Source organism: Sinohyriopsis cumingii, chromosome 6 (assembly GCF_028554795.1).
Source record: "Sinohyriopsis cumingii isolate HCF-2022 chromosome 6, ASM2855479v2, whole genome shotgun sequence".
In the NCBI taxonomy this organism is placed as follows: domain Eukaryota; kingdom Metazoa; phylum Mollusca; class Bivalvia; order Unionida; family Unionidae; genus Sinohyriopsis; species Sinohyriopsis cumingii.
Window position 1 is genome coordinate 41,767,168 of NC_142966.1, and position 27,982 is coordinate 41,795,149.

Consider the following 27,982-nt stretch of genomic DNA (forward strand, 5'->3'; position numbering starts at 1 on the left):
ATTCTTTTGTTTTTCTCTGGATTTAATGGAAAAGCAGACAGGTAGAAAAGTAAGAGCGCAAACCAAATGGCCACAAACCCCACCACAATACCTCCAAGAGTTTATGCTGTTTTCTTTGCTTCATGGTCTTCATGGTTTCTTTGGTAGTCAGGACAACTGGCACAGTCTACACTTGTGCGGATACTTGCACTGGCACTTTTGCAGATTAGTCAAAAGGTCTTCCTGGTCATGCTTTGCTGGTTGCACTTGTTCAGCCAGTTTCACCTGCCAGACTATTGGATCTTCATTGATATTGGGGTCAACGCCTAGTGTAAAGTCAGCTTTGCTGAAAACTGATGCAATAATTTCGTTGTTATTGCCCTTTCCAGTGTTAAGAGCCTTGTTGTTTGGAATTATATTGAGTTGATCTCCCAGGATATGATCATCTTTGCTTTGGGCATAGTGAAGCATGTCTTGGTACTTTTGTTTGGACTTTTCCATGTTTTCTTCTATTTATTAACCAGATACATGTATTTTTTTCCGACAAACCTTTTCGTTGTAACTTTGTAGTTAAAGCAGCCTCTGTAAAAGTAGTCATTCCTCAGTTTCTCTTCATCTTAAAATGAGTGAGTGTAGGACTACATTGAAACTACCAGTCTGAGGGTCAGCCTCATAAGGAATGAAGTATTTTTTTTAAAAACTGAAAAACAGTGAAGCATCAATAGAGACCTGGACCATCAGGGGGAATGGGAGGCGTACCCTTATGTTTCTGAACAGGCTGCCATAGAGATAATCATATTCATTAAACATTGATAGTTTATATGTTGTGGTAGTGGTGGAAGTGGGGGTCAAGACTCGACTTTTTAAAAATAGAGGCCTGCATGTTTTTGGCAGTCTTGATATTGGGAAATGGTAAAGGAAAGATCAGCATGACTTAATAGCTTGGTCTGTTCACCTACCCTGCTGCTTAATGTGATTCAGTAATATAATTGACAGAGAATGAAATTTTATGGTAAACTACGTTTTTTTTAGCATTCCCACCTTATCACATTGTTGTTAACCCTTCCAACCAAGCCACACAAATGCAGACATCCTTGTGTTGTTTCTGCTTAGGTTTAAACTGGAGAACATTTGATATACAGGTTGCAACTTCACTGTGGTAATGGAAGGTAATCTTGGATTTTCTGAACTTAATAAATATTACAAAAATGAAATAGACAAAATTTGTCACCATTCTGGGAGTTTATTTCCTGATGTTAATGTGATTGGACAGATATTTTCAGAGAAACCGAATTTACAATAAAATTTCATTTCCAGCATAATCTTTTCCAGAATATTGAAAAAATATGCATTTTTCAGCATATTCAAAATATTTTGTTTTGTAGAATATTCAGAATTTTTTTTGTTGTTAAAACAATTTTTTCTCAATCCTATTCAGAATATTATTTACTAATATATGCAAAAAGACATTGCGTTTTCCATAATATTCACAATATTGTTTTCCAGCATGTTTAAATTCTCTCATGGGGCAAATAAAATTTAAATTTCAGCGAGAAAAATGTCCAATTAAATTGTTTACAATTTCAAATAATTTCCTTTTACGTCTCAGATGAGGACTTCAAGGAATTGTTTAAAATTCTCCAGTTGGATCATTCACCACGTTCTCCCACCACAGGTGACTGTATAATGTGCTTTACTTGACATGTTTCAGTAGAACTTGGGCTAGTTAAATATTATTTACCATTTCAACTTGCCTCAATAGAGGGGAGATATTGTGCTACCAGTGCTGTCAACATCAGCATCCATACATACAAAACCATATACAGATGTAAAACCTCACTGCATCTCAACCATTCAGTTTTCCTAGCAACAATTTGGGGTGGATTTCATAGCACCTGCTCCCATTAAATGGGGCTAAATGGGCTAATTGTATTCATATTCTTCATTTGTACATTCTTGGTTACGGTTTTTTGTTTAGCTTAGTTTTTGTTGGCACCTTGTGTACACACTGTTATACCTGGCATCACTAAAGTTTCTGGGGGAGGCTCCTTAGTGCTAAACTATCATCACAGAAGTAGATCACTTTGACCCATATTTCATGCTTCACTGACTTGGTTAAATTTTATGTTTATTTCTCAAGCATTGTTCATGCTAGAACCATCAGACTACTTGATAGTATGCGTTTCCATTAGTTGCACACACATACAAAAAATTAGGTCACTGTGACCTTCACATTTTACTTGCATTAAGCTCAAGGTTGTTTTTCTACACTCTCTATAGAGTACTGTTATACCTAGAATCATGAAATGGTGAGCTGATGCATCTTATCTCAAAATAGGTCACTGTGACCTATGTTTCATTACTCATTGACTTAAGTTAAATTTTGCTTTTTTATGTTCATGTCAGAATCATTGAAGTAGATGATTGTATGCATCTCTTTAAGCCCCACACATATACAGGAAAGGCCATTGTGATTTAATTTCACATTTTACTGGCTTAGGTTTAGTTTTTTGTATTTAGCTTATGACTACATATTCTTCCGCATGCATGATGCCCCAGTGCTAGACATCATTATAAACTGCCACACTGCGTGCATGATGCCCCAGTGCCAGACATCACTGTAAACTACCACACTCTTCTTACACCAATTCTGAGTAAATACAAATTGAAACGTATCTCCTTTTCATCCAGTAAGCATTTATCAGTATGTAAGAGTGAAGTCATTGTTTGATTCTGATCAAAACAGATAGAAAACAAACTTATGGTAGAAACTATGGATTTGCATTTAACAAAGTTGGCAATATTCTCAAATGATCTTTTTCATCAAAGTGACACTGATCATTGCAAATCAGCATTGACTCGATTGGAAAGTCACATGTCCACCAGATATTTTCACTCACCATTTCAAGTTAAGTGAGTTAATTTTTTTACCCTTCCACCCCCACTCCAGTTACTATCAAATACTATCCATCATAGAATCATTATGCTTGGTGAGGGAATGTATCTTGATAAGTACTATACCCATATTGCAGAAAGATAACTGCTTGATTTTTATGTCATGTTATAATAACTTCATGACCACATTGATTTTTTTGATCATATATACAGCCAAGCCTAAACAATAGCCCTTTCAATAGCCCTTGCTGACCATTGTTGTTGGAAGCAAGAATAAAAGTGACTGCTGTAGACTACCCGAGGCTAATGGAGGCAAACTATTTTATCTTCGATTACATTCTAATATCCTTCTTTTTTAATAGCTATAATACATTAACTGCTATTTTTACTTTTTGTCCCCATTTTCCTGGAACTAGTCTCCAAGACTGAGGAAGACTTCATAATCTTTTATTTGTTCCTCCTGAAAACATTTTGCTATATTTGCATACTTCTTCCCTTAGAAGTTCTGATTTCGTCCAAAGAAACCAAATTAGGTCATTCACTGAGGTGGAAGGGCTTGAAAGTGAAGATGGTAACAGGGGAAAAGGAAAGGATTTGAAGTGTAAATGACCCCTCCATTCCCAAGGAGGAATGCAGTCAGTTCTGGGAGTTGAACCCTCTCCTGCCAAGTCCCTTCTTCCAGACATCCCAGTAGGTGCCTTTTCTTCAGAACTTTTTGGAAGATACTTGGGTTCGATATACAGTGAAATGGTCAAGTTCTACTGGAGTATGTCCATATGCTGTGATCGCACTATGTGTATTTGTGTAAGTCGGTTCCAACTGCAGAGTGCACGGACCCAGATCTGCCATCACATAATGTACCTCAGAATTTGTACTAATCATAGAACAAACAATTTGATACACATTGATGTGGTGGCAGATGAGAGTCTATAAAGTTTGCAGTTGCACCAAACTTACATGCAAGTATATATGGTAGATCAAAATTGCAGTGTCAGTTTCCTGGACAGTGGACAGATTTAAGTCATGTGACTTTTTTTAAGTCATCAAAATAACAACATTTTAAATTTTCTTTTCAATGATTTTCAGTTTTTCATCTTTTATTTTTGTGTGCCTTGAAATTTCTATAAATACATTTGTAAATTAATGTATGCAAATATTGGAGTGCTGTAGAACTATAGCAATTTGTTGGTTGCTAACCTCAGGGTAAGACCCATGACAAAGGGTAGAATATATATTTTAAAAAATGCTGTTGTTTGTGAAATTGAATTCTACATCATCTGTCAACAAATCTTTTAATCTGTCCACTTCTTCATGTTCTTACTGAAAATCAGAAATTTGAAGCTTGTACAGAATTAGGGTTCTTCATTGTTCAATACATTCTGCAATAATGGCATTTTAAAAAGAGATATGTTGCCCAGGCTTTTTGCTATACGGCTAAGATAGGTGAAGGTGAATGACGTTAAGCAGGTAATGTAGTGTTGTAGGTAATTCAGCTCTTTAAACTACAGTAGCTTAGATTTCTAAATGGCTTATATTGCATGAGAAATGCTCATAAATTGATGCTTGAAGAAACAGACATTTCATATCTGTCAGAAGGAGAATTTATTGCCACAAGGGTTTAGCAGAATGCTTTGTATTGCCTTTTTCAGAGCATTGTGTTTTTCAACAGAGGTCACAGTGCAAGTTCTAACCTTGCATAATTTTGTGAGATACAAAAATAAAAATGAGGAAAAATGATCACATGAACATTTCTGTATTAAAGTATGTCCGTGCTCCTTTAATTAAGTTGTGTCATGCTTTATCCCTTTACTGCATGATTGAAATGGTTTCACCAACCCAATCACCAACACCTGGTCTTATCTGATTAAAATAACACTCGATTGTGGATCATAAAGACCTATAATGTATACTTGCTCATCAGCTGAGTACAACTACAAACTTCATAGACCAAGATCTGCCATCATAATGTGCAGACAGTTCTGGGTCTGTGCAGTTTGTTAAGAGTCAACAGTTGAACAAACAACATAGGCGCTGTTCTTGCCAGTGCATTATGCAGTGGTGGATCAGGTTCAATGTTGTTTGCAGTTGGACTCAACCTGTATGAGAGTATATATAGTATGGCATGAATGTGGTGTGATGACTCTTGCCTATTATTTGTGATCGTACCATATAATCGTTCCTTGTTTTCCTTAATAAAACATTGTTTTTGTTACATCTAGATTGTAGAAATTGAAAATAGAGAACACAGTGGACTTAAATTGTGTTGGATACTTTTCTTCCATCCTTGAGAAAGCAGGCAGTTTCAGTTCCATGAAAACGTGGCAAAAGGACATAATATGTTTAGATCAGGGGGGTTTGAGGTTTTTTTAATATTTTTTTTATTTAGTGCTGTGTCTATTATTAGGTGTTATACAGTACCAGAATATAACATAATAATATTTAAAACATAGCATTATCACACAAGTGGTGTTATGACATTAGTAGATACAACCATACAATCAAGATATCAGTAAATAATAGATGGGAATATAATACATATATATATATATATATATATATATATATATATATATATATATATATATGTGTGTGTGTGTGTGTGTGTGTGTGTGTGTGTGTCATCTGTACAGTACTGATGTGTGACATGCAATATTTACAACATAACATTGTCGTTAGTGAACACATCCATGCAATAAAGATACAAATAAATAATGGATTGATATATAACATAGTGTTCCTGACAGACAGATCTATATATAGTATGTACGGACAGAGGTATCGCCTATGCAACATGCTATGAAGATTTTTTAACTCTTTCACTGCTTCAGCTACAAAACTTGCTGCTATGTTGAAACTGGGAATTTAAAATCTTTCTAGTCTGCATTTATATTATTCCTTTTATTACTTTTTTGATTTCACATATTTTCAATGATTAAATTTCTTTTCCTGACAAATGTACCACAATTACACTTTGTTTAGGTGATCATTAGATTATTATGGGGGGGTGTGCTAAAAGAGACATCAATTTCTATATTATTTTATTGATTTGAATTAGCTATAAGACTATGACAGCTTTATCTAGTTTTGTGTTTATGTTTGTTTTACTTTGGGATGTTGGTGGTGATAGGTGGGGGTGGGTAATTTTGTATATTATTAATCAGCATGACTCTGAACACACCTTTTTCTGTTAACATATTATACCATATAGCCCATTGATAGATTAATTTCACATTTGTTTAATCTTTCTGTTTACATTTTTTCAGCTAATCGCCTCATTTCTTCCACATCCGATGTACCAACATTGTAAGTATTTTGTCGAGTTCACTTTTGAGGTGTTTCCACTGCATCAATTAACCAATACTAATTAGTTTTGATGAGTCAGCAACCCAGATATTTATTGTGTAGAGTAACAAGACAGTCGTGTTATCAGTTTCTCATATCATATGTAGTATTTATCAGTGTAAAATTTAGCAAGTATTCCACCAGTTTGGATTGGAATATTGTAAAATAAAAATCTTAAGCAAAATCAGCTTTTGAAAAAATTCATATTCATAATTGATTCCATTCTTCCATGCACCTGGTTATGTTCATTTGTAGATAATGTTAGATGGCTGCATCATTTCCATTACATTCAGACACTTGAAGCTTGATTAGAAGTCTACCCTTAATTAAGAACAGGTTTGTGTTGATGGTTTTCAAATATATGCTGTAATCACGGATGGACATTGTAGTACGGTTTATTTTTCATATTTTCGTGTCAAGTTAAAACAGCTGAAATCAGAAATGTCATGCTTCTGATGTCTCCCTATTCAAGAAATACCAATATTCTAATCGAACATTCCACTATTATGGTTGTCTTCAATAAAATGTGTATTGAATGGTGTGACTGATCATGGAATCAATTTACCATAGTATAATTTATTCAGGTTATAATAACAGAATTGTACACATATACCAGCGCATGTTTCTCATCGCTGCTGGCTGCTAATTATCTCATATTACTATTTACTGCAGCGTATTACAAACATTAAAATTGTTTTAGCATGTGCAGCAGTTTACTGGTAAAGAACAAAAATTTCCATTAAAACCAGTGGATGCTCATAACATTTGGAAACAGACAGTTTGAATTTATGTGATTCCACTGAACTGAGTTGATCCACACATTGCTTTTATTTATGCATGGATTGCTGTAGCCTTGGATGTTGCTTTTGCTCAATAATTTAACAGTAACTTCTCATGCAGATCAGAGTGTAATTATCAAGTGGTATGAACCATACACATTTAAGTACCATAGACTTTTATTAGCTTGATAGATATGTTGCATTTTAAAATACCAAATTAACCCCAGTTGTCATAAAAAGCCAAGTACATGTATGACCTACATGTAGAAATCAGGGATCCTGAAATTGTTGTTCCCCCCCTCCCCCATCAAGAAGCCATTGGTATACAGGATTTGCTTTTTCCAGTTGCCTGTCTTTGCATTCATATGTCCTCCTTATCCTGCTACAACATTTATTTCATAACATTGAGACTAAGTTTCTTACATTGTTGTATCTTTGATTGAATATGTAATGCACATCTCAACTGGAACACTGTGACTATCTTTTCAAAAATTTATTCAGCATTACTTAAAGAAAAATCCTGTGTGGACTCTAATTTCAACAACTTTGCACTTCATGCCACCAATGTGGAGCATAGTGAGATTGATGAGTTGTCTAGCAAAACTTTGGTTTCTGGGACCTACTTTCTGGGTTTCATTAAGAATTATTAAAAATAGCATACGTGTCTTGTACACATTTGTGCATTCATGACTGCTGGGTTTTTTTGTTCTCACCATATTTTGTGGAGGGGGAATGCAGTGTTACCTATGTCCATTTGTCCCATCACATCACATTATGTCTTGCTAATTTTTTTGCTGCACAATAACTTTTAAGGAACTTCATCAATTGAAATCAGAATTTGCTATGAGGGTTTGCATAAAGAAGATCTAGGTCAAATTCGGTTTCCTCCTAGTTCTGACAAACTTTTATGGAGTTATGGCATCTTCTTTGTTTAGAATCCTGTACTTCATCATAGATGCTGCCAGGGCACGAGATTGTGCAAATCATGCAAACTTTGTACAAATTTGCACTCATGAAAAGCAGTGTTGAAGAACTACCACAAATTAGTTAAAAGTCACACATATAAATATGTACTTTGTGAAGTATATATATTTTTTCTTAACCCTTAAAATCCTTGCGGTGACATAAGCTATGCCACTCATAGATAGCAATGATGACAGTGATTTTGAAAGTTTTGAAGTATATCAGATTATTGACACTGGAAAAGTGTTACTGGAAAAAACAGTGAGCAATTTTGAACCCAAAAGTCATGTTGAATGCAAGTCTGATGTACTTGATGGATGGACAAGCACTTTCTTGTCAGTTCCCTTTTCAGCAGTATTTAAAAATTAAGTACAGAAAGAGGGAATACCAAACCTAATAAACAGTAGTGTGCACTTTTCATTTCTTGTCTCAAAACAATTCAGCATTGATGGATCTTATGCCACAAAACTACTGAGCACTTTAATCTTTAAGATAAATTGAATAAAGAAGAGTCTGAAAAGAAATTGAAAAGATAGAACATATATTTGATAAGCATATCTGTCTGAGCAAGCAGATTATGGCATAGATGGACTTTAAAAAATTTAATGCAGCATCATGGAACAGATAAGAAATCTGGCATAGTAGTAAGCTTAGCAATGATTCAAGAAAGTAAAATTCTTGCAGAGCTCATGTTGGTGAAAAGTCTTATTTTGAAGCAGAGATATACAGAACAATAACCTATGAGCTATGGAAAATTGTACATAAACAACCTTAAAGAACGACTTATCTTGTTCAAGCTACCTTAGCTAGCTATGCACATGCCCCTTCTGACAGCAGACTGTGAAAGGGGGTTCTCAGCACAGATTTCAATTCATACACAGATAAGGAACAGAGTAAGCTTCAAAAGAATCAACATATTAATGCTTATGCGCCTAGAGAGGTCATCTTTGGAGGATTTTGGTTCCAATAGAGTACTAACAGTATGGAGCTGGTAAAAAGAGAGATGAATATGTAAGTGTTAGCTAAATATTACACTATGGCTATTCCACACACACCCCCCACCTTTTTAAGTCCCCACATGTCTTGGTGACAAGGGGGAAATTCACCCTTTAGATAAATTCCTGGCAGCATCTCTGCTTCACTTTCTGCTCAGTAATTTATTCAGGATGTTTTGAATTGAAACCAAATTTGGTATAAAGCTTGACATTAAAAAGAGCAAGTTCAGGATCAGTGTTCAGTTTTCCAGCATAATGCTAGAGAATTATTGCCCCTGTTTGACTTGGTGCTTTTCATTTTAGTTTCGGATCAGTAACTTTGTACCTAAAATTTTTTTATTTTAGGAATTTAACGAACAAAGATAAAAGGTATTGATTTAATTCTAGTCTTACTTTCAATACACCTTTCACGTACTTAGATTTATAACCTGCTATAAGCTTATATAACATGATATACATTGTAAATAGTCCAAAATATTATATTTGTGTTATATTTTGCAGTTCTAGTATGAAAACATTTAGCATTCACACACTTAATACATTGAGCCAGGCCCCAAAGCAATATCAGTTTTTGGTGCCTTTTAGGCTGATTTTTCAGACTATCATTGACAGAAGAACACAAGTTTAAATTATTTTTGTATCTTTATCTCATACAACAGTGCAGATTAATTAGTTCCATACAGGTGATGCTTGATTTATGTCATGGGAATCAAAATTGGCATTAATAGAAATGCACATACATGAGCTGCACATAAGTCACAGCACATGGCACCAGCAATGGTATAAAAACAAGCACAATGGTGCAAATTTTTTAATGTTATTTTTTCATTATTAATGACATTAAAATCAAAGCTTATGAATCAAATTGGTGTAAATCAAGTATCACCTGTAGTTGAGAAAGTAGATATATTGCTTTTGCAAACTGAATCTTTTCTTGGAAATTTTTTTTTTTTTTTTTTTACTTTTTTTGATTTCACAAGTTAAAATTAAGAAGTTTTAAATCAGTTTTAAGAGGAAAAATAAAAAGAGATTAAATCGTCTCTTACTGTGATAACAATGCTTTAACAATGAGAAGTATGTTATTTGTTTACTTTGGCTATTTTGACTTGTGAGCGGTTGTCTTGCATCTCTTATCATCAACATAACATATTGCAGTGATCCGGAATTGTCGACAGTAACTAATGAAACCAATGAGTAAGCTAAATATTAATAACCTACCACTAAGCCTGCTTATCCACTGGTCAGATGCAGCAAAACCTGCCACTAAGCATGCTTATCCACTGGTCAAATACAGCAAAACCTATCTCTAAACCTGCTTATCCACTAGTCAATTACAGCAAAACCTGTCACTTAGGATGTTTATCCACTGGTCAAATACAGCAAAGCCTGCCTCTAAACCTGCTTATCCACTGGTCAAATACAGCAAAACCTGCCTCTAAACCTGCTTATCCACTGGTCAAATACAGCAAAACCTGCCTCTAAACCTGCTTATCCACTGGTCAAATGCAGCAAGACATGCTTTAAACCTCCTTATCCACTGGTCAGATACAGCAAAATCTGCAAAAGTCAATACCTCTTTATGAAGGACATTCTTAAACACCTTTTCATATGCATTTGTATTGATGTAACTTCTATAACAGATAAAGGACACTTTCAATAAAGAACATTTGGTGGTCCCATGAGTGTTTTCTTTATTTTATAGACAGTTTATATTGTAATCCAGACATTAAAGTATAAAGTAGGACCTGTCTGAACAGGTGCCAAAATATTCCAGACCCCTGCCCACTGTGGCTGCAAAACTGAAGTTCTGTCTTGTTTACTGCATTAACAGATTTAGTTTCAACTTGTGCTGGTATGAAATCAGTAAAGGCTTTTTGGTCTCAGAGGCTTCTTTAATTAGGCTGGCAATTATAGGCTTCTTAATTAGGCTTGACAGTCTTTAATTTGTTACTTTGAAAGGCAAGTTTGCAAGTATCACTTTTTGTTGTTTAAAATGAAAATCATATATGGTCTAATCATTTGCTGTATTCAAATGGAACTATAGCATCATATTACTATATATATCTAAACTCTGTACTCCAGTGTACCATGGTTTTCTTTTTTGCATGCTTTTTCAAAAAGCAGAAAAATAATCAGAACACCATTCACAGCTGAGACACAGTGCTCAACACAATCCTTCTTCATGTTACCTGCCATCATGTCAAACTACAAACAACATAGACCCTGATCTGCCATAGCATAATTGGCCAGCAGTTCAGTGTCTAAGTTGTTTGTTTTGCTGGCTACTTCTTAAAAAACCTGCTTAGACCCGGATCTGCCTGCACATTATGAGATGGCAGATATGGTTCTAAGAAGTTTGCAGCTGGATCCGATATGACAGCTTGTACATGAATTACTGGAAAGAGTCAATGTTACGTATTGTATCTGTGCCTTTAGGCTACAAGCCGACTTTTAATGGTTTATGGTTTTGATACCAGTGGATTGGCTTTCTTTGTATATGCTGTAATGCCTGTAATGTTTGCAGCCTGATGCCTTCTTAACAGCTTTAAATGACTTGACAACCTTGTTTGAATTTTTTGCTAGTGGCAGCATCAAGAAAAGGACACATCTCTTCAACTCTTCTTCCATGTAAGGCTGTTTTGCATGAGCAAGCATGGCATGTTATTGTCACATTTTTGTTAAATGTTGCTTACAATACTAGATCTGTATTCACTCATTTATATTGTAAAACACACCCAATTGTGTTCAACATAGACCCAGGCTGATCTGCCATGGCATAGTGACCGATAGGTACAAGTCCAAACTGTAAAAAAAATCATTAAACAATCAGTGTAGTCACCTGTAGCGGCAGAATTGGTCTGTGCTTTTCACATTTGGGTGCATATTTGACACGGGTAAGTACTCGGGTAAGTACAGTTTGTCAGGAGACTTTAAACTATAAATCTCTAGAATAACTGCATATTTTCTCTTCTAGTATTAAGGATATAACCACAACAACAACAACAATTTAGATTTGCCTTTTTTCTCACTTAACTATTAAATGGCATCAAGTAGCCAGTATTGGGCTGACATGCCATTAATCCCTACGTACTAGGAATCTTGAATATTTCCAAACATGACCGACAGGTTAACAGTTTTGACCCGAATGTATATACTCGCTTACAAGATTAGTCTGCTGCAAACTGCACAGACACAGATCTTCCATCCCTTAAAATGCCGGCAGACCTAGGTCTGTTCAGTTTGTTAGAAGTAGTCAGTAGAACAGAAAACATAGACACTGATCAGCAGGTGCATTATGCTACAGCAGATCAGGATCATGGTTTAGTTTGAATTGACTTATATGTGAGTGTATATTGTACTATGAATAATCAGAGGTCCCTCATTGGATATCTCAGACGTCATATTAAATTTTCTTTGATTTGCTTGTGTATTTAAGTGTCATATAAATGCATTAATGAAGTAAAGTTCAAAGTTGATTGTGTTTATGCATTGTTTCTTTGTTGGACAATCAATACAAGTGTTGCCAACCAATCTTGCTGTATCCCAAGAAGGGTAGAGAAGTACGGCTTGATTTTTAATGAACAGTTGTGTAGTAAATTTTCAAAGTCTTCATGGTATTAGTTGTTCTTGCAAATGCCAAAATTGGAAAGAAAAATTGCAATTGTACAAGTGACATAATCAGTTCATCATACCATGTGTTTTGTAACATGTGGCAGTGAATCAGAACAGATCAAATGTTTTAAACAAAAGTTGTGTAGCCTGGACCCAAGTTGAAAAGAGAAAAGATAATAGTAGCAACAACATCCTCCAACACATTTGAGAACCTGAGCAGATAAAACTTTATTGTTGGACTTCCAAGAATAACTATTAATTGGTTAAATGTTTGCAATTAGCTCAGGGTTTTTTTTGTACACATTATAAATACTGTCATACCTGGAATGATGAAACTTGTTTGAGTGGGCTCATCTTGAGTATTTTACCATCATCACAAAAGTAGATCACTGTGATCTATACTTTGCATATATCTAACCATGGTTAAATACTGTGATTTAAGTTCCATTCTCAAGCTGTGATCATGCTAGAATCATAGATAGAATGCATCTCTATTAGTACAACATCCTTGCCACAAATGAAAGATGATGTGACCTACACATCACATTTGACTGTTTTATCTTAGGTTTTTGCATTTAGCATGGGGAAATTGGGGGAAGGTTTATGCAACCTATGTGTGTGTGTATATATATATATATATATATATATATATATATACCTGGACTTGAGAAATTTGAATATTCATCTTTAAGTCAGATTGAAATAATACCATTTAGATTCCAGGATTCTAAATTTCAAGATTAAACTTACGACTAGCCTCAAGATGTGATGGCAAAAATCTAGGCCTTGTGCAACTTTTATGTTGAGAATTTTCATCATTTAAAATTCACCAAGACTAGAGGTAGCCAACCAAAGACCTTCATTTTCTCTGAAGATGCTGTTTAGAGGTGTCTCTCACCTGTTGGTTGAGTTTATTAGGCTTTGTGAAAAGTAAATCTAAATAATTCATTATATTAATGCATTTTTTGTAGAATTGGTTGACATATGTTCAATCGCAGCAGTTGTTCCCCTTTTTTGTTGTTGTAAAAACTGCACATGCATGAAGCAGTTAGAAAATTGAAGTGTTAAATAAGGACTTAATGATTAAGGCATTTTAACAAGTGGGCAATTTGTATGCCCCTAATGTAAAAGCAGAATAGGGCATACTGTTATGGTTCTGACCATCTGAACACCCGTTTTAAATCCATTTTTGAGTGGTAGCACGAAAAAGAGTCATAAAATGTTAAAAGGTATAAATGTCATTAGTAAATGTCCTGATTAGGTTTGCATACCATGCGATACTAGTTAGCAAAAATCACTCAAGGTAGACAAATGTTAAGTTGGTGGTCATATTATATTTATGTGTAGATGACCTAATTAAACATTTTGGCCATTATAGCAGTTTTAAAAAATGTTCACCTGTTCTTAAACTTTTTTGGGACATTTAATGAAAACCTTCTTAGCACAAGTACACAAATGCAGCTTCTGTTCTGAGAAACTAAATTTGACATATCTTTATATTTTATATTTTTATGTAGGTTGCCTGGTTAGATTTTTAGGGCATTAACAACAGTTTTTGAGTATATTTTTTACATGTTTTTTTGTGTGTGCATGGAATTTGTAGTTTGTAGGGGTACTAAATCTTTGTGAACATGGTGAAAAAACTCACTTGAGGTAGACAGATGAAGTTTTGTGTGTCTGTTCATATTTCCTTTCTGTATTTAAGTTTTTTCCAGAACATTACAGTATTTTTTCTCAATTTTTTTATATTTTTGGGGATTTAAACGTTCTGGTGTACATAGTATATTAACATTACAGCAGTGAGGGCATATGTGTTTGACAAACAGTTTCATGTTCTTGAGCTGTAATTTATTAATAAACACCTGCATGAAGTTTCCTACCAATTATAACTCATATTTGAAATGCAGTGTAAATAGATTTAAAAACACAGCAAAGCATTTTAAATTTTGAAATTTCTTTTGATAAAATTGTGACATGCATAAGTGACAGATTTGACATTTTTGGGTATAAAGTATTTTATCTACAAATTAATATTAATAATTCTCTCAGATTTTAAGAGCAAGTTGAAAGAAAGAAAAAATGTCCTGGGTTGATTTATCACTTTGACCTATCAAATTTGTTGACAAAAAGTACTAACTTGGAGGAGGTGGTGTTTGAAAACCTCAGAATCAGCAGTAATTTAGAGTTTGCTTATCAGCAGTTTATTTTCAAGTATAGTACACAGCTAACTTGACTGAATCACATTTAGTTGATCTGCGCCCTCCTCTCCCCCCCTCCGCGATCAAGGCCTGTAATAAGTTTTTTACAAGCTCGGTCTCTTATGGAAGTCACTTGTTTTAATTGACTTTACAAATGTTGAAACTAAAGAGTACTATTTCTGATACTTTCACTGCCCTCTTATATTATTTGCCTTATTTGCAATGAAGATATTTACTATACATAACGAGTCAACTGTATAAATATATACTGTATATTTATTGTATCCACATGTTCTTATCTTTATTAGACCATTGTTTTAGCCTTTAAGAGAGGAGTTGCTTTGGCTCAATGGTTAGATTGCCATTACAATGACTCAATGGTTAGTGTGCCACTGCAATGGCTCAATGGTTAGATTGCCATTACAATGACTCAATGGTTAGTGTGCCACTGCAATGACTCAGTGGTTAGATTGCCATTACAATGACTCAATGGTTAGTGTGCCACTGCAGTGGCTCAATGGTTAGATTGCCATTACAATGACTCAATGGTTAGTGTGCCACTGCAATGGCTCAGTGGTGAGATTGCCATTACAATGACTCAATGGTTAGTGTGCCACTGCAATGGCTCAATGGTTAGATTGCCATTACAATGACTCAATGGTTAGTGTGCCACTGCAATGGCTCAATGGTTAGATTGCCATTACAATGACTCAATGGTTAGTGTGCCACTGCAATGGCTCAATGGTGAGATTGCCATTACAATGTCTCAATGGTTAGTGTGCCACTGTAATGGCTCAGTGGTTAGAATGCTATTACAATGACTCAATGGTTAGTGTCCCACTGTAATGGCCCAATGATTAGTGCGCCACTGCAATAACTCAATGGTTAGTGTGCCACTACAGTGGCTCAGTGGTTAGTGTGCCACTGTAATGGCTCAATGGTTACTCTGCCACTGCAATTGCTCGCTGGTTAGTGTGCCAGATTTCCGATTTGGGATCAAAAGGGTGCACCATGAGATTGGCCCAGGTCAGTTACCATAGTGTGTCCTTGGGCAAGGAATGTTACTACATTGGCCTCGGCACTAAGTAACCTACTTGTGTTGCTGAGCTATAAAACACCGAACCATATCCGCCCGATCTTCTCATTATCCATAGGCTGTATCAACTGTGCTGTTGTAGGCTTTTAATCATGCTAAATTTAACTTAAATTGCACCACTATACACCAATAAAAAAATGTGTTTTCTATTGTACTGCTTTTAAAATTAGGTTATTTGGGGAATATTTTTGCATGACAGAGGTTACCTTGGGTGTAAAGAGTGCTAGATTTGGCACTGATGTTAGGCCAACTGGAAACACATTTTTTTTTTGCCTAACAATTTGTATAGACTTACTGAAATCATTTCTTACAACTAATCAAAGTAGTGCTTTTATGTAGAAAACGTCTCTTTCCAGGAAGTAGGTAGAATTATAATTAGTGTGTCATAGTCATTATATAGTTAATACATACATACTCTGATCTTACCCATGAACAGATCTTCCTGCTAATCATTATTGTCACCTTTATCTTGCTCATGAATTGAACTACTTGCTGATTACTATCAGCATCTGATCTGGCTCATTAGTCCATCATTCATAAGTAGTAGCTGCTCTTGCTTATGAACTGATGAGATTCTGAGAATCAGCATCCAGTCATGTTGATGACAAGAACTGGTGCTCACAAAAATGAAAGTTTTGGGATTAATGTGTAGTATACAGTGTTGTACATTAGTAGCGGTTCTTTCATTTAAAGTTGAATGTTTCCTTCCAGCAGAATACATCTTACATACTAAAAAAAATTAAAAATCATGTATATTCAGTAAACTTGAATGTATGTGTTGTAGCAGCAGTTGACTTTCATACCATCACCATTAATATGGCAGTGCAGTATACACACAGAATTAGGCTTGTCTGTCTGTCTGTCTTGTATGTGCATATGTATGTAAATGGGTCCTGTTGTTCTAACAATTCATTTGTCTTTCCATGGAATGTCTTGAAACTTGGTAGATATTACTGACAATGGGTCAGCATGCATGTTGTCATTACTGACAGTGGGTCAACATACATATTGTCATTCAGTCATAGCATTCTCACCCATTTTTGGCCACAAAGCCAATGGATCTTTTGGTTGACCATGCCACTATCATGCATTATGCATCTGTCCATGAACAGTTGTGTGTTATCGGTCCATATTTCTGATCCAGTTTCAGTCATACTTCGAATATGGGTTTATATCATTAAAATCTTGAACGAGTTGAAGAGATGCATATATCATTATGATGATGGATGAGTTCATAAATGAACAAAGTAGGTGAGGATTAATTAAGTGATTTTGCATCTGATTGGCTGATTTTGTTACCTGATTTGGGGACCATATTTCCGATCTGATTTTGATCAGACTTGGAATATATGCTTCTAGCATTAAGATCTTGGAGGAGTTTGGTAATGAATGAGATCTGTGCATACTAATGAGGTGATCTTGCCTTAGATTATCTGAATATGTTACCCCACTGGAAACCATACTTCTGAGTTGATTCTGATAAAAACATTTCAAGTTTATATCATCATAATCTTCGATGGATATGATCGTGAGCTATATTGAGACAATATTGCAACCAAGCTTGTCAACTCTCAGAAGGCCATTTTGCTGATCCAATTTCTATCAAACTTGGAATTCTGGTGCATGTTTGTCTCATACGAATTTCAGACAAGTTTGATAATGAGCAAGATAAGTGCATATTAATGAAATGATCTTGCGTATGATTGACTTAGTTTGTTAACCCCCTCCAAGCCACATTTCTCACCCAATTTTGATCCAAACTGAAGCTTACATAATGAAAATCTTGGATAGGTTCAGTGATGACCAAGATCCACAAATACTAATGAAATAATCTTGCATATGATTGGCCGACCTTGCTACGAGTCTGAAGGTGATCTTTCTTATCTGATTTTGATCAAGCTTATTATATATGCTTATATCATATAGATCTCAGATGGGTTGGGCAATATGTGAGAAACACAAATACTAATTAGGTGGTCTTGCATCTGATTGAATATGTATGTTTTCACACTGGAGGCCATATTTAAGATTAAATTATGATAAAACTTGGAAAGTATGCTAAACCCTATATCAACAGGCTCTTGTACAAGGTTGATAATTATGAATGGGATCTTGCATTGATTGGCTAAGCTTATTTATACCCTGGAAGCAATATATCCAATCAAATTTTGATCAAATTTGAAATATTGGCTTTTGTTGTCATGGTCTTGGAAGGATTGATAATGAGTGAAGTCCACACATATTAAGGATGAAATTTTGCATCTGATTAGCTGGACTTGTTACCAGTCTGGAAGCCATATTTGTTAACTGATTAGCTGTGCTTGTTACCAGTCTGGAAGCCATATATTTTATCTGATTTTGGAATATGTGATTCTGTTTTCAGGATATTTGAGTGTTACCAGTCATTATGCTAACACTATTTTCACAAGAGTTATTGCCTTTTTTTGTTAACTATATTGACTTTTTCCCATTGTGGGATAGGGATGGGTTGCATGAGAGTCCAGTGTGATATACATGTATATGTGTGCAGAATGCTGTCCTTGCTGATATTAAAGTCCACACTATTCAATATTCTGTGTGTGCAACTGGTCCCACAGCTTTTGAAGAATTGCCCCAAACTTGGCAGACATTATCGACGTGTAAGCAAATCATTTTGTCCTCTTGCTCTGATGCATTTTTTCAAAGTTATGGCTCTTATTGGTGTTACTGGTATTGACTGTAGAGGATAATTTTTGTTTGTGCAACAGGTTCCACGGCCTGTTTGACATTTGTGCTATGATGCCAACATGTGGAGATCATTCTTTCTTCACTCTAGGATGCATTAGTTTAGAGGTATGTCTTGCATTGGTATTAAAGGTATGGTATATACTATATATGATAATTCTTGTGTCTGTAACTATGGTAGTCTCGCAACTTTTGATAAATTGACTTGAAACTTGGTAGATCATATGGACATGATGTCAACAATTCTGTCATGAAACTCGGGTGCATTTTTGTAGAGTTATGCTCCATGATGTTGGCATTAAAGGAAGGCATTATATAGAATAATTTATGTATTTATATAGTCTCACAGCTTTTGATGACTTGCCTTGGGTTTTGGCAGATATTATTGACCTGAGACCAACATGGGCACATTGTTCTGTTGTCATGCAAAGATGCAATTTTCAATCATGTCCATTTTTGTTTTAAACGTATCGGCCTTGTATGATAATTCCTGTGATTGCAACTATCCCCACAGCTTTTGATGAATTGCGTTGACACTTGGCAGGTATTATTGGCATCTTGTGATCATGTTCCAATGTCATTCTTTGAAGATTTTCTCGACTTTTTTTCAAAAAATCCATTTAAAGTGTTTGTTTGGAATAAGAATCATATACATATATTCTGCCAGCATTATTGCTCTTTTTTACTTGCACTACTCATTCTTTTTCAAGCCTGGGGATTGGGGTGGGGGTGGCACTAGTCTTTTCTTATGGACACAGTATCATTGAGGATCTATCATAAGTATTGATACAGTTGTTTTTTATTCCTTTTTGTACCTGTTTTTATTTCTTTCTTCTCTTTAATACATATCTTTTACTTTTTTCTGAAATATATTTGTACAATTGTTCATGTTACAGTATCTACTTTGCCTTCTTTTATTAATAACTCTTCACTGGATTCATATAAATGTTATGAAAAATATTTGAAATGATTTTGGTTTTTTTTTAAATTAGGTTTTATATTTATAGTAAAACCTTGAGAGAACACCAATTCTGTCAACAATGACTGGTCTCATTAGAAGTTATCAAGATGGGTATTTTAGTGGTGTCTTCATTTCACTTTTGAATGATCAGTGTATTCAGTTTAAAGAAACATTTGATGTGCCCTTTGACAATTAAAATGTCAGTGCTAAAACATTCAGGAACATGACAAAATATGTATTCTTGATTTATTTAATGCCAATTTGTGGACAAATTTTCATGCAAAGTGTAATGAGTCCTTAGAAGCTTCAAGGGCATCGATAATTTAATTGAGTATCGGTATTTACTGACATTGTTTTTTAATTTATGTGTATAGTATTTATATCTTTTTTCTCATTTCATTGTTTATCATTTTTTATTTGAGTAAGTATTGGTCATATATATTGTGGCATACACGTATTTTTACGTATTTTTATTTTATTATTTCTATGTTTCCTACAGCATGCATTCAACAGTTTTCAATACCAGTTTCTTAATACTAATATATCCATCTTGTCAGCGATTGAATTGTCATATTGTATTTCAGGCTAAAAGATTCTAATCTCTTCGATGATGAAATAATAATAATTATACATCTTACAAGCACTAGAAACCCAAACTCAGCTCAAAATTCTGATGATTGATTGGTCATCTGCCAATCAGATGTTGGGAATTTGAGTCTCAATCTGAGCCTGGTGGTTCCCTTTCATTCAACCAGTCAGGTCTTGATGTTGTCTACAAAGTGTTATCATGAAATTTTATCAAACACTTGAAATCTTATTTCCTATTAACTGTACAGCAACACCAAAGAACCAATAGAATGTGCACTCCATGACAGACATTGTCATTAAATGGTATTTGGGGTAAAGAAGCACATGCAAGTTTAAGACATACCTGTAGTTCAACGTGGTTATTTCACATCAGTTGTACATGTTGCTTAATAATTTATTAGGTATTGTTGTGATGTTCTTTTTTTGGCGGAGGGAACAGGAGATATCAAGAAAACACCAAACTTGCATGGGTGACTACTTTTCCCAACGCATTACAGGTCATATCCAGACTCCAAGAGGTCCAAAGCAAGTGACGGAAAATATATGTAGCAGAACTGGGCATAGGACTGAGATTGCAGTGTTTTAAATACAGTGATCCCCAGTATAACAAACAACTTCAGGCCCATACTAATTATTCATTTTAGCAAGGTGTTTGTTATAGCAGGATATGCTGTTTATGTGGCATGTATGAACCATAGGGTATTGGTAACATTAGGAAATTTATAATTTGGCAGGGTTGATTAATTATAAGGACAGACTGCAATAATATAACCACATTGACTGATTCAGACACACACACACTCTCTCTCACACACACACAACTCCCTCAAAACCTCGTGCCATGATAACGAGAACCCACTTGTGACACTAGGTAAGGCATAAATTCTATATATTTATTTACTCTGTCTGCGGCGGTTCGAGTCTCGGATTCTGCCAATGTGGGTATGTGAGAAAGCTTGCCAGTAGCTTATCATGGGTCGGTGGTTCTTTCCAGCGTTTTTTCTCAGGTTCTTCCTCCACCATTAATACTAGCTGCCATGTAAACCCCACAACAACAACATATATTTATTTACAAAAAATACAAGAAGAAATTGCCCCCCGTTTGTTCAACATGAAGAAACTCTCTATCAAAACTGGTGAGTGTGTGTGTGTGTGTGTGATTTGGAATTTTTAACGTAGCTTTAAAAACATTTCAGTCATATTGCTAAGATGTCTGCAGTGTGGCAGTTTATAGTGATGTTTAGCACTGGGACATCATGCCGCAGACATGTAGCATGATGTCCCACCCAGTCACATTATCCTGACACCAGGCCGACCAGTCCTAACACTAACCTCTTAATGCTGAGCGCCAAGCGAGGCAGCTGTTAGTACCATTTTTGTAAGTCTTTGGTATGATTCGGCTGGGGATCGAAACCATGACCTCCCGCATCCGAGACGGCTGCTCTAACCACTAAGCCACCAGAGCGGTCTCAAAACTGGTAAATGAAACCTTAATTTATCACTTGTTTTATCATTAAAAAAATGGTTAATACCCAGAAATTCGACTAAACATCATAAATTTCTCTAATTTTATTAAGAAGTCATATTTTACTAAATGTTCTTTCCAAACAATGTTCTCAGTACACAGTAAATAACAATTTGTAATGAAATATTGATCAGTGCAAATATCACTAATGCCTGCTGGTGACAGCACATTACTAAATACATACCAATTATGTAAGCTTTGTCAAGTGAAAATATATCTTTTATTTTCATATTTTAATTCGACTTCAGTGTAATCATCATAAATGAAATATGCCCTTTTGTGTTCAGAAATGAAAAGTGTCAGTCTTTCGTCACAGCTATGTCCATGAGAGTTCCTTTGAGAACCTAATTAAGTGCCAACCATGTTTTGATCTTCAACTTGCAAAAGTATTTTTAGACCCAGTTAAAAGCAGACCTGCTTTGCATTGTCACGTTAATTACATCTTTTGAATCAAATACAGGGGGTGGAATAAAATAAATGTTCCAATGCATGCAAATCGTACCTGATTAAGAGCTAATAGTCATGTGCCAGCTCAAGTTGTTTGAATTGATCAATTGAATACCGTTTTAACTATTATGTAAGAAATATAATTAAACTACCTTAAATAGCACTCATTCACAAATGTGATCAAAGATAGCAAGGTGACCAAGCAAATGGAATACTTTTATGAATGAAGAGCTTTGTTTCACAGATAAGGTTAATTAAGGAGTCTGAATTTTTACTGAATTTAAAATTTCTGAATTGGCACTCAGAGATTTCCACAAGGATGACAAGAAATTTCACTGTTTCTTGCAATGAAGTGAGAACATCAGCATTTTAATAATTGAACAATAATAAAAATTGATTTTCAATGTCAACAGTTGTTTCACAAAATGAATGTCCCTTGTATTTGAAGAAAAGGAATCTTAATTTAAATCAATAACAAAAATATCAGTGACATTAAATGATGTTCACACTTACATGTGATCGTTGTTGAAACCTCTTGGAGTAATGTTAACAATCTTTCACATGTTGGCTGACTTCATAATAAAGACAGCTTACAAAAAAAGCAAACAACTTCATTAAAAGAAGCTTTTTTTTGTACAATTATTCCCAATGTGATTATTAAGCAAGTATTAGTCATTCAACAGCACTGTGCCCCCACCCCAGGTTTTCCAACATCCAGTGGGGATAGCATCACCTTGAATTTTCTTTTTAGGGCCCTTGGTAACTTCTACCCTTGTTTATAGTGTGGCCTTCATTTATGCTCCCATTTTGTGGAAGTCATTGAGGGATATATATATATATATATATATATATATATATATATGTGTGTGTGTGTGTGTTGTCCTTATAAATCTGGTCAGATTGCAAGCTACATAGAACCTGATCTGCCATTGTAGCGTAATGCACTGGTAGATCAGGATCTGTCTTGTTTTCTTTACTGATTACACCTAAGAAACTGCACAGACCCAGTGTGCAATGGCAGATCATGTGCTCTTGTTCACACTTGGGCTCGACTTGTAATTGAGTGTATATGGTTAGCATCAAGCAGAACCATGTACAAGAATGAATTATTCATTTAAGACCACATGTCACACAGCCCTGATATATGTTGAAATTTTGTCAAAGTTTCCGGTTCATAGCGTGACTAGTTTGAATTTCTATTATATGGGGAAATAGAAAGTGTATTAAAGGTAGAAAAATTGCTGCAAGAATACATTTTATGTGGGCCCTGAGTGGCCAGGTGGCCTGAAGCATTTGCCTCTACCTGTGAAAATGCCAGCCAGTAACTCTCCATGGGTAGGTGGTTCTTTACAAATTTTTCCTCTATCAGTTATGCTGGCCACCATGTATATCCTACACACATACACACTCATACTACTTTATCCAAAATTATTGCCATATGTCCAGCTTAACTTCCTTATGTCTGCCTTGCATTTAAAAATGTCGGGCCTTTTTGCATGCCTAAAGATTGCACGTTTAAATTTTCTTTTCAGGTTGAAATTTACTGGTTACATGGCTGAAAATAATAAATGCATGATTGTTTTTAGTTATGACCTCATTTCAGTCACATAGTGGTCTCCCCTAAGTGCACTTATGCAGAAGCTCAGTGGGTTTTTTTTATTACATGCAACAAATATGGTCGGGACATAAAGCCCTACCCTTGTCTCTAAGTATGTCTGTCTAGACAGGTTTTCTGGTTATGTACTTTTGAGGCACTGAGATGGGATATTAGTGTTTCATGAAAATATTTCTAGTTTATTATATTCCTGGAGATGAATGGTTGATGGTATCCAGTATTAAAATATGGAACTGTGTTTTGTACCTTTCAGGACATCGTCAGTAAACAGTACTCCAGTGAGCATGACAGGAAGTGTGACAGGCACATTAGGAAGTAACTCTAATAACTCATCTTTTAGGTTAAAGAGAAGGTATAGTTTAACAGTCATAGTAATATTTGCATACCAGTGTCTTTGCAGATGTAGTGTGATTGATCGTGCATGTCTGACTACGGTGTACTCGTCTGTCTGTCAGCTTTCCATGTAACCTTACTTCCATGAGAACTAAGTGAGAGAGTCGACATATTTGGGTGTGGTGTTTAATAAGTAGATAACAAAAAAAGTTTTTGATCCTGGATGCAGGAGTAATATTTGTGCTGGAGATTGAATATTAATGGAAAACAAATTGCCAATATTTGCTTGGCTCCGATTGTTTTATTTATTTTATTGTTTGTAAAATTGCTAAAAACTGGAATGATATTAGTAATAGAAGCAGACAGATGTTTATTTTTGGTCATAGACCAGAAGAGCTTATGGGATGGTTTGCTATGTTGTCTGTCACCTGTTTTCCATCTGTTATCAGTCACCCGTTGTCTGTCTGTCCATTAGCACCCACTTGTTATGGCAAATCATCCTAAACTACTGTGAGAATTGCCATGAAACGTTTCACTCATTCATTCCGTGGTTATATCTGCAACCTTTTAGAACTACTGTCACAGTGCCAGATCCACTTAGTTCTTGAGTGCTATGTGCCACATTCATATCCTTAATTTAATTATCATTTTTAGTACAAACAATACAAAACTACAATTCATATCACTTGTCTTTCCAAAGAGTCTTGCATGCCACCATTGGCACACGCGACATACGTTGCAGACACCTGGTTTTGTTGGTCTTGAATGAAAATGGTACCTCTCTGACATCCAGTATGGCTACCAATGTGACCAGCTTGACAATTTTCACTGAAAGACTTCTTACGATATCTGCTTTGTCCTAAATATAAATGGCATCCATCTGATGTCAGATATGGCCACCATAGTGACCATCTTAAAAATCTTATCACTGCTTCTCCTGAAATGGGAAGACATATTGACATGGGGATTTTCACCAAAAGACTAATTATGAAGTTGTTGTTGTTGTTGTTGTTGTAGGGTTTAACGCCATTTTTCAGCACACGATAGGCTATACATGGCGGCCAGTATTAATGGTGGAGGAAGAACACGGGAAAACTCCGGAAAGAACCACCAACCCACGAGAAGCTACCGGCAAGCTTTCTCACATACCCACATTAGCCGAATCCGAGACTCGAACCCACGCAGACAGAGGTGAGATGGCAGTGATCCGTAACGGAAAGCGCTTTAGACCACTCGGCCACTGGGGGCCCCACTAATTATGAAGTCTAGTTCATCCTAAATGAAAATGGTGCCAATCTGATACCCAACAGTTGCCATCTTGAAATTTTGTTTATTGCTTCTCCTACTGAACGGATTTTTATATCAACACGGGGGATTTTACAGATGCCTCTAGTAGGTCTCTGTGATGTATATTTCTTGATAAAATGACTAGTCTACAGTATGCAAGTATCTTGTGCAGTTTGTCTGTAGATGTCTGTTGATTGCATCTCAATGCAAAAGAGGTTGAGTGAGGGTTTCACTTTACGTGAACCTTTTTTAGTTTCTGATTGTGAGTATATAACACCTTTTTCTGACAATGGAAGTTTTTACTATAACTCTATTAATTTCAAATAATTGTACGTGAAAGTTGTAGAAAATTTAGGGAAATTGACATTTGATAATCAAAGTTTGACGATATGTTTTAGTCTCGTACATGTAATTTTACTCACAGCTGGCAATTCTTCCTTTTAGAACTGTACGGGCACTCTTCCACTGTGATGCAGAGAATGAGAATGAGCTGTCTTTTGAACCCAACATGATCATCAAAAATGGTGAGAATATACTTAACAGTCAAATATTTATAATTATCCAAGGCAACAGTGATCAGTATATTTAAGTAATTTTTCATGTGGTCTGGTAATGTATCTGTGTTCCATAAATATGTTTTATTCTCTTGGCTTGGTAACAAAAATAATGCAGTTTTTTGGTTACTATGACTTCCCTGTTGTTTAAACTATTTAGGAACTAAGCACAAGACAAAACAGACCACTCAGGTGGCCTAGTGGTTAGAGCGTCTGCCTCGGATGCATGAGGTTGTGGGTTCGATCCCCGGCTTAGTCATACCAAAGACTTACAAAAATGGTACTAACAGCTGCCTCACTTGGCGCTCAGCATTAAGAGGTTAGTGTTAGGACTGGTCACACTGCAGACATCGTAGCGATATGACTGAAACGTTGGTAAAGCTACATTAAAAATCCAAATCACACACTCACACACACAAGACAAAACAGGTTTGGATAGCATATCTCTTGGACTTGTCAAAACCCTAAAATGTAATGATTGCCTTGACTATGGACATCATATTAGCCGCTCACTCCATATGGTTTTAAGTGTATTTATGTGGACATTATATTAGTCCCTCACTCCATATGGTTTTTAACTGTATTTGTGTGGACATTATATCAGTCCCTCACTCCATATGGTTTTTAACTGTATTTATGTGGACATTATATTAGTCCCTCACTCCATATGATTTTAAGTGTATTTATGTGGACATTAGTCCCTCACTCCATATGGTTTTTAACTGTTATATCAGTCCCTCACTCCATATGGTTATAAGTGTATTTATGTGAACATTATATCAGTCCCTCACTCCATATAGTTTTAAGTGTATTTATGTGGACATTATGTTAGTCCCACACTCCATATGGGTTTAAGTGTATTTATGTGGACATTATATCAGTCCCTCACTCCATATGGTTTTTAACTGTATTATGTGGACATTATATCAGTCCATCACTCCATATGGTTTTAAGTGTATTTATGTGGACATTATATCAGTCCCTCACTCCATATGGTTTTTAACTGTATTATGTGGACATTATATCAGTCCCTCACTCCATATGGTTTTTAACTGTATTATGTGGACATTATATCAGTCCATCACTCCATATGGTTTTAAGTGTATTTATGTGGACATTATATCAGTCCCTCACTCCATATGGGTTTAAGTGTATTTATGTGGACATTATATCAGTCCGTCACTCCATATGGTTTTAAGTGTATTTATGTGGACATTATATCAGTCCATCACTCCATATGGTTTTAAGTGTATTTATGTGGACATTATATCAGTCCATCACTCCATATGGTTTTAAGTGTATTTATGTGGACATTATATCAGTCCCTCACTCCATATGGGTTTAAGTGTATTTATGTGGACATTATATCAGTCCCTCACTTCATATGGTTTTTAACTGTATTATGTGGACATTATATCAGTCCATCACTCCATATGGTTTTAAGTGTATTTATGTGGACATTATATCAGTCCCTCAAGTCTACCACAAGCATTTTTAGCACTTCTTAGATATGCTGGATTATATAGGTATCAGTGCACATCATTGTTGATATAAACACTTAAGAGATGATGTACGTTTACTGAATCCCGGTTTTCTCCAGAGGCAACCTGAATTTTTTTCAAAATGGAAAATGTCCTTTTTAGTGTCCACCATGGAATGTGTCTTTACAGCACTGCTGATTCCGCCAATAAGTTTAAATCATTTCCAGCCTGTGGGTAGATTCAGGTTGCTGACTGCCTGCCAGAACTGCTCAAGATTAGTACTGTTTGATCCTAATTGTAATATTGTTTTAATGCCAGTAAGATTCTTCACATGAACGCGCAAACAACCTTATGCTGTCCCTTGTGACTTTAAGGCTAACTTGCAGACACCTTTCTCGTTATCATTACCATCACTCTTTAATAATGACAATCAAATCCAGAAGATGATTATCACTTACTAGTATTATAAACTGAGACAAAGATCCCATTCATCTCAGGCATAAGGAATTACAATGGCAATTAGTGACATGAACTTAAGTTTGGTTAACATTTATGTTTACAAAGGATTAAATCAAGTTCATTGGTGTTCCTATTCGTTTTTTATGAGG

General features: G+C 35.4%; 1 protein-coding gene across 10 annotated transcripts in view; it reads left to right on the forward strand.

Annotated features, from left to right (window-relative positions):
- Positions 1 to 27,982, forward strand: part of LOC149796782 (rho GTPase-activating protein 26-like) — a 168,347-nt gene that overhangs the window by 132,054 nt on the left and 8,311 nt on the right. For 3 of the 10 annotated variants that reach the window (XM_089961428.1, XM_089961430.1, XM_089961432.1), the window contains 6 exons: positions 1,589 to 1,654; positions 6,138 to 6,177; positions 9,299 to 9,322; positions 10,109 to 10,147; positions 23,973 to 24,071; positions 25,784 to 25,863. In XM_089961428.1, coding sequence (XP_089817554.1) covers positions 1,589 to 1,654; positions 6,138 to 6,177; positions 9,299 to 9,322; positions 10,109 to 10,147; positions 23,973 to 24,071; positions 25,784 to 25,863 — 348 coding nt within the window. The remainder of the gene's footprint in view (positions 1 to 1,588; positions 1,655 to 6,137; positions 6,178 to 9,298; positions 9,323 to 10,108; positions 10,148 to 23,972; positions 24,072 to 25,783; positions 25,864 to 27,982) is intronic. The other 7 variants (XM_089961431.1, XM_089961429.1, XM_089961434.1 and 4 more) reach the window with 7 other exon arrangements.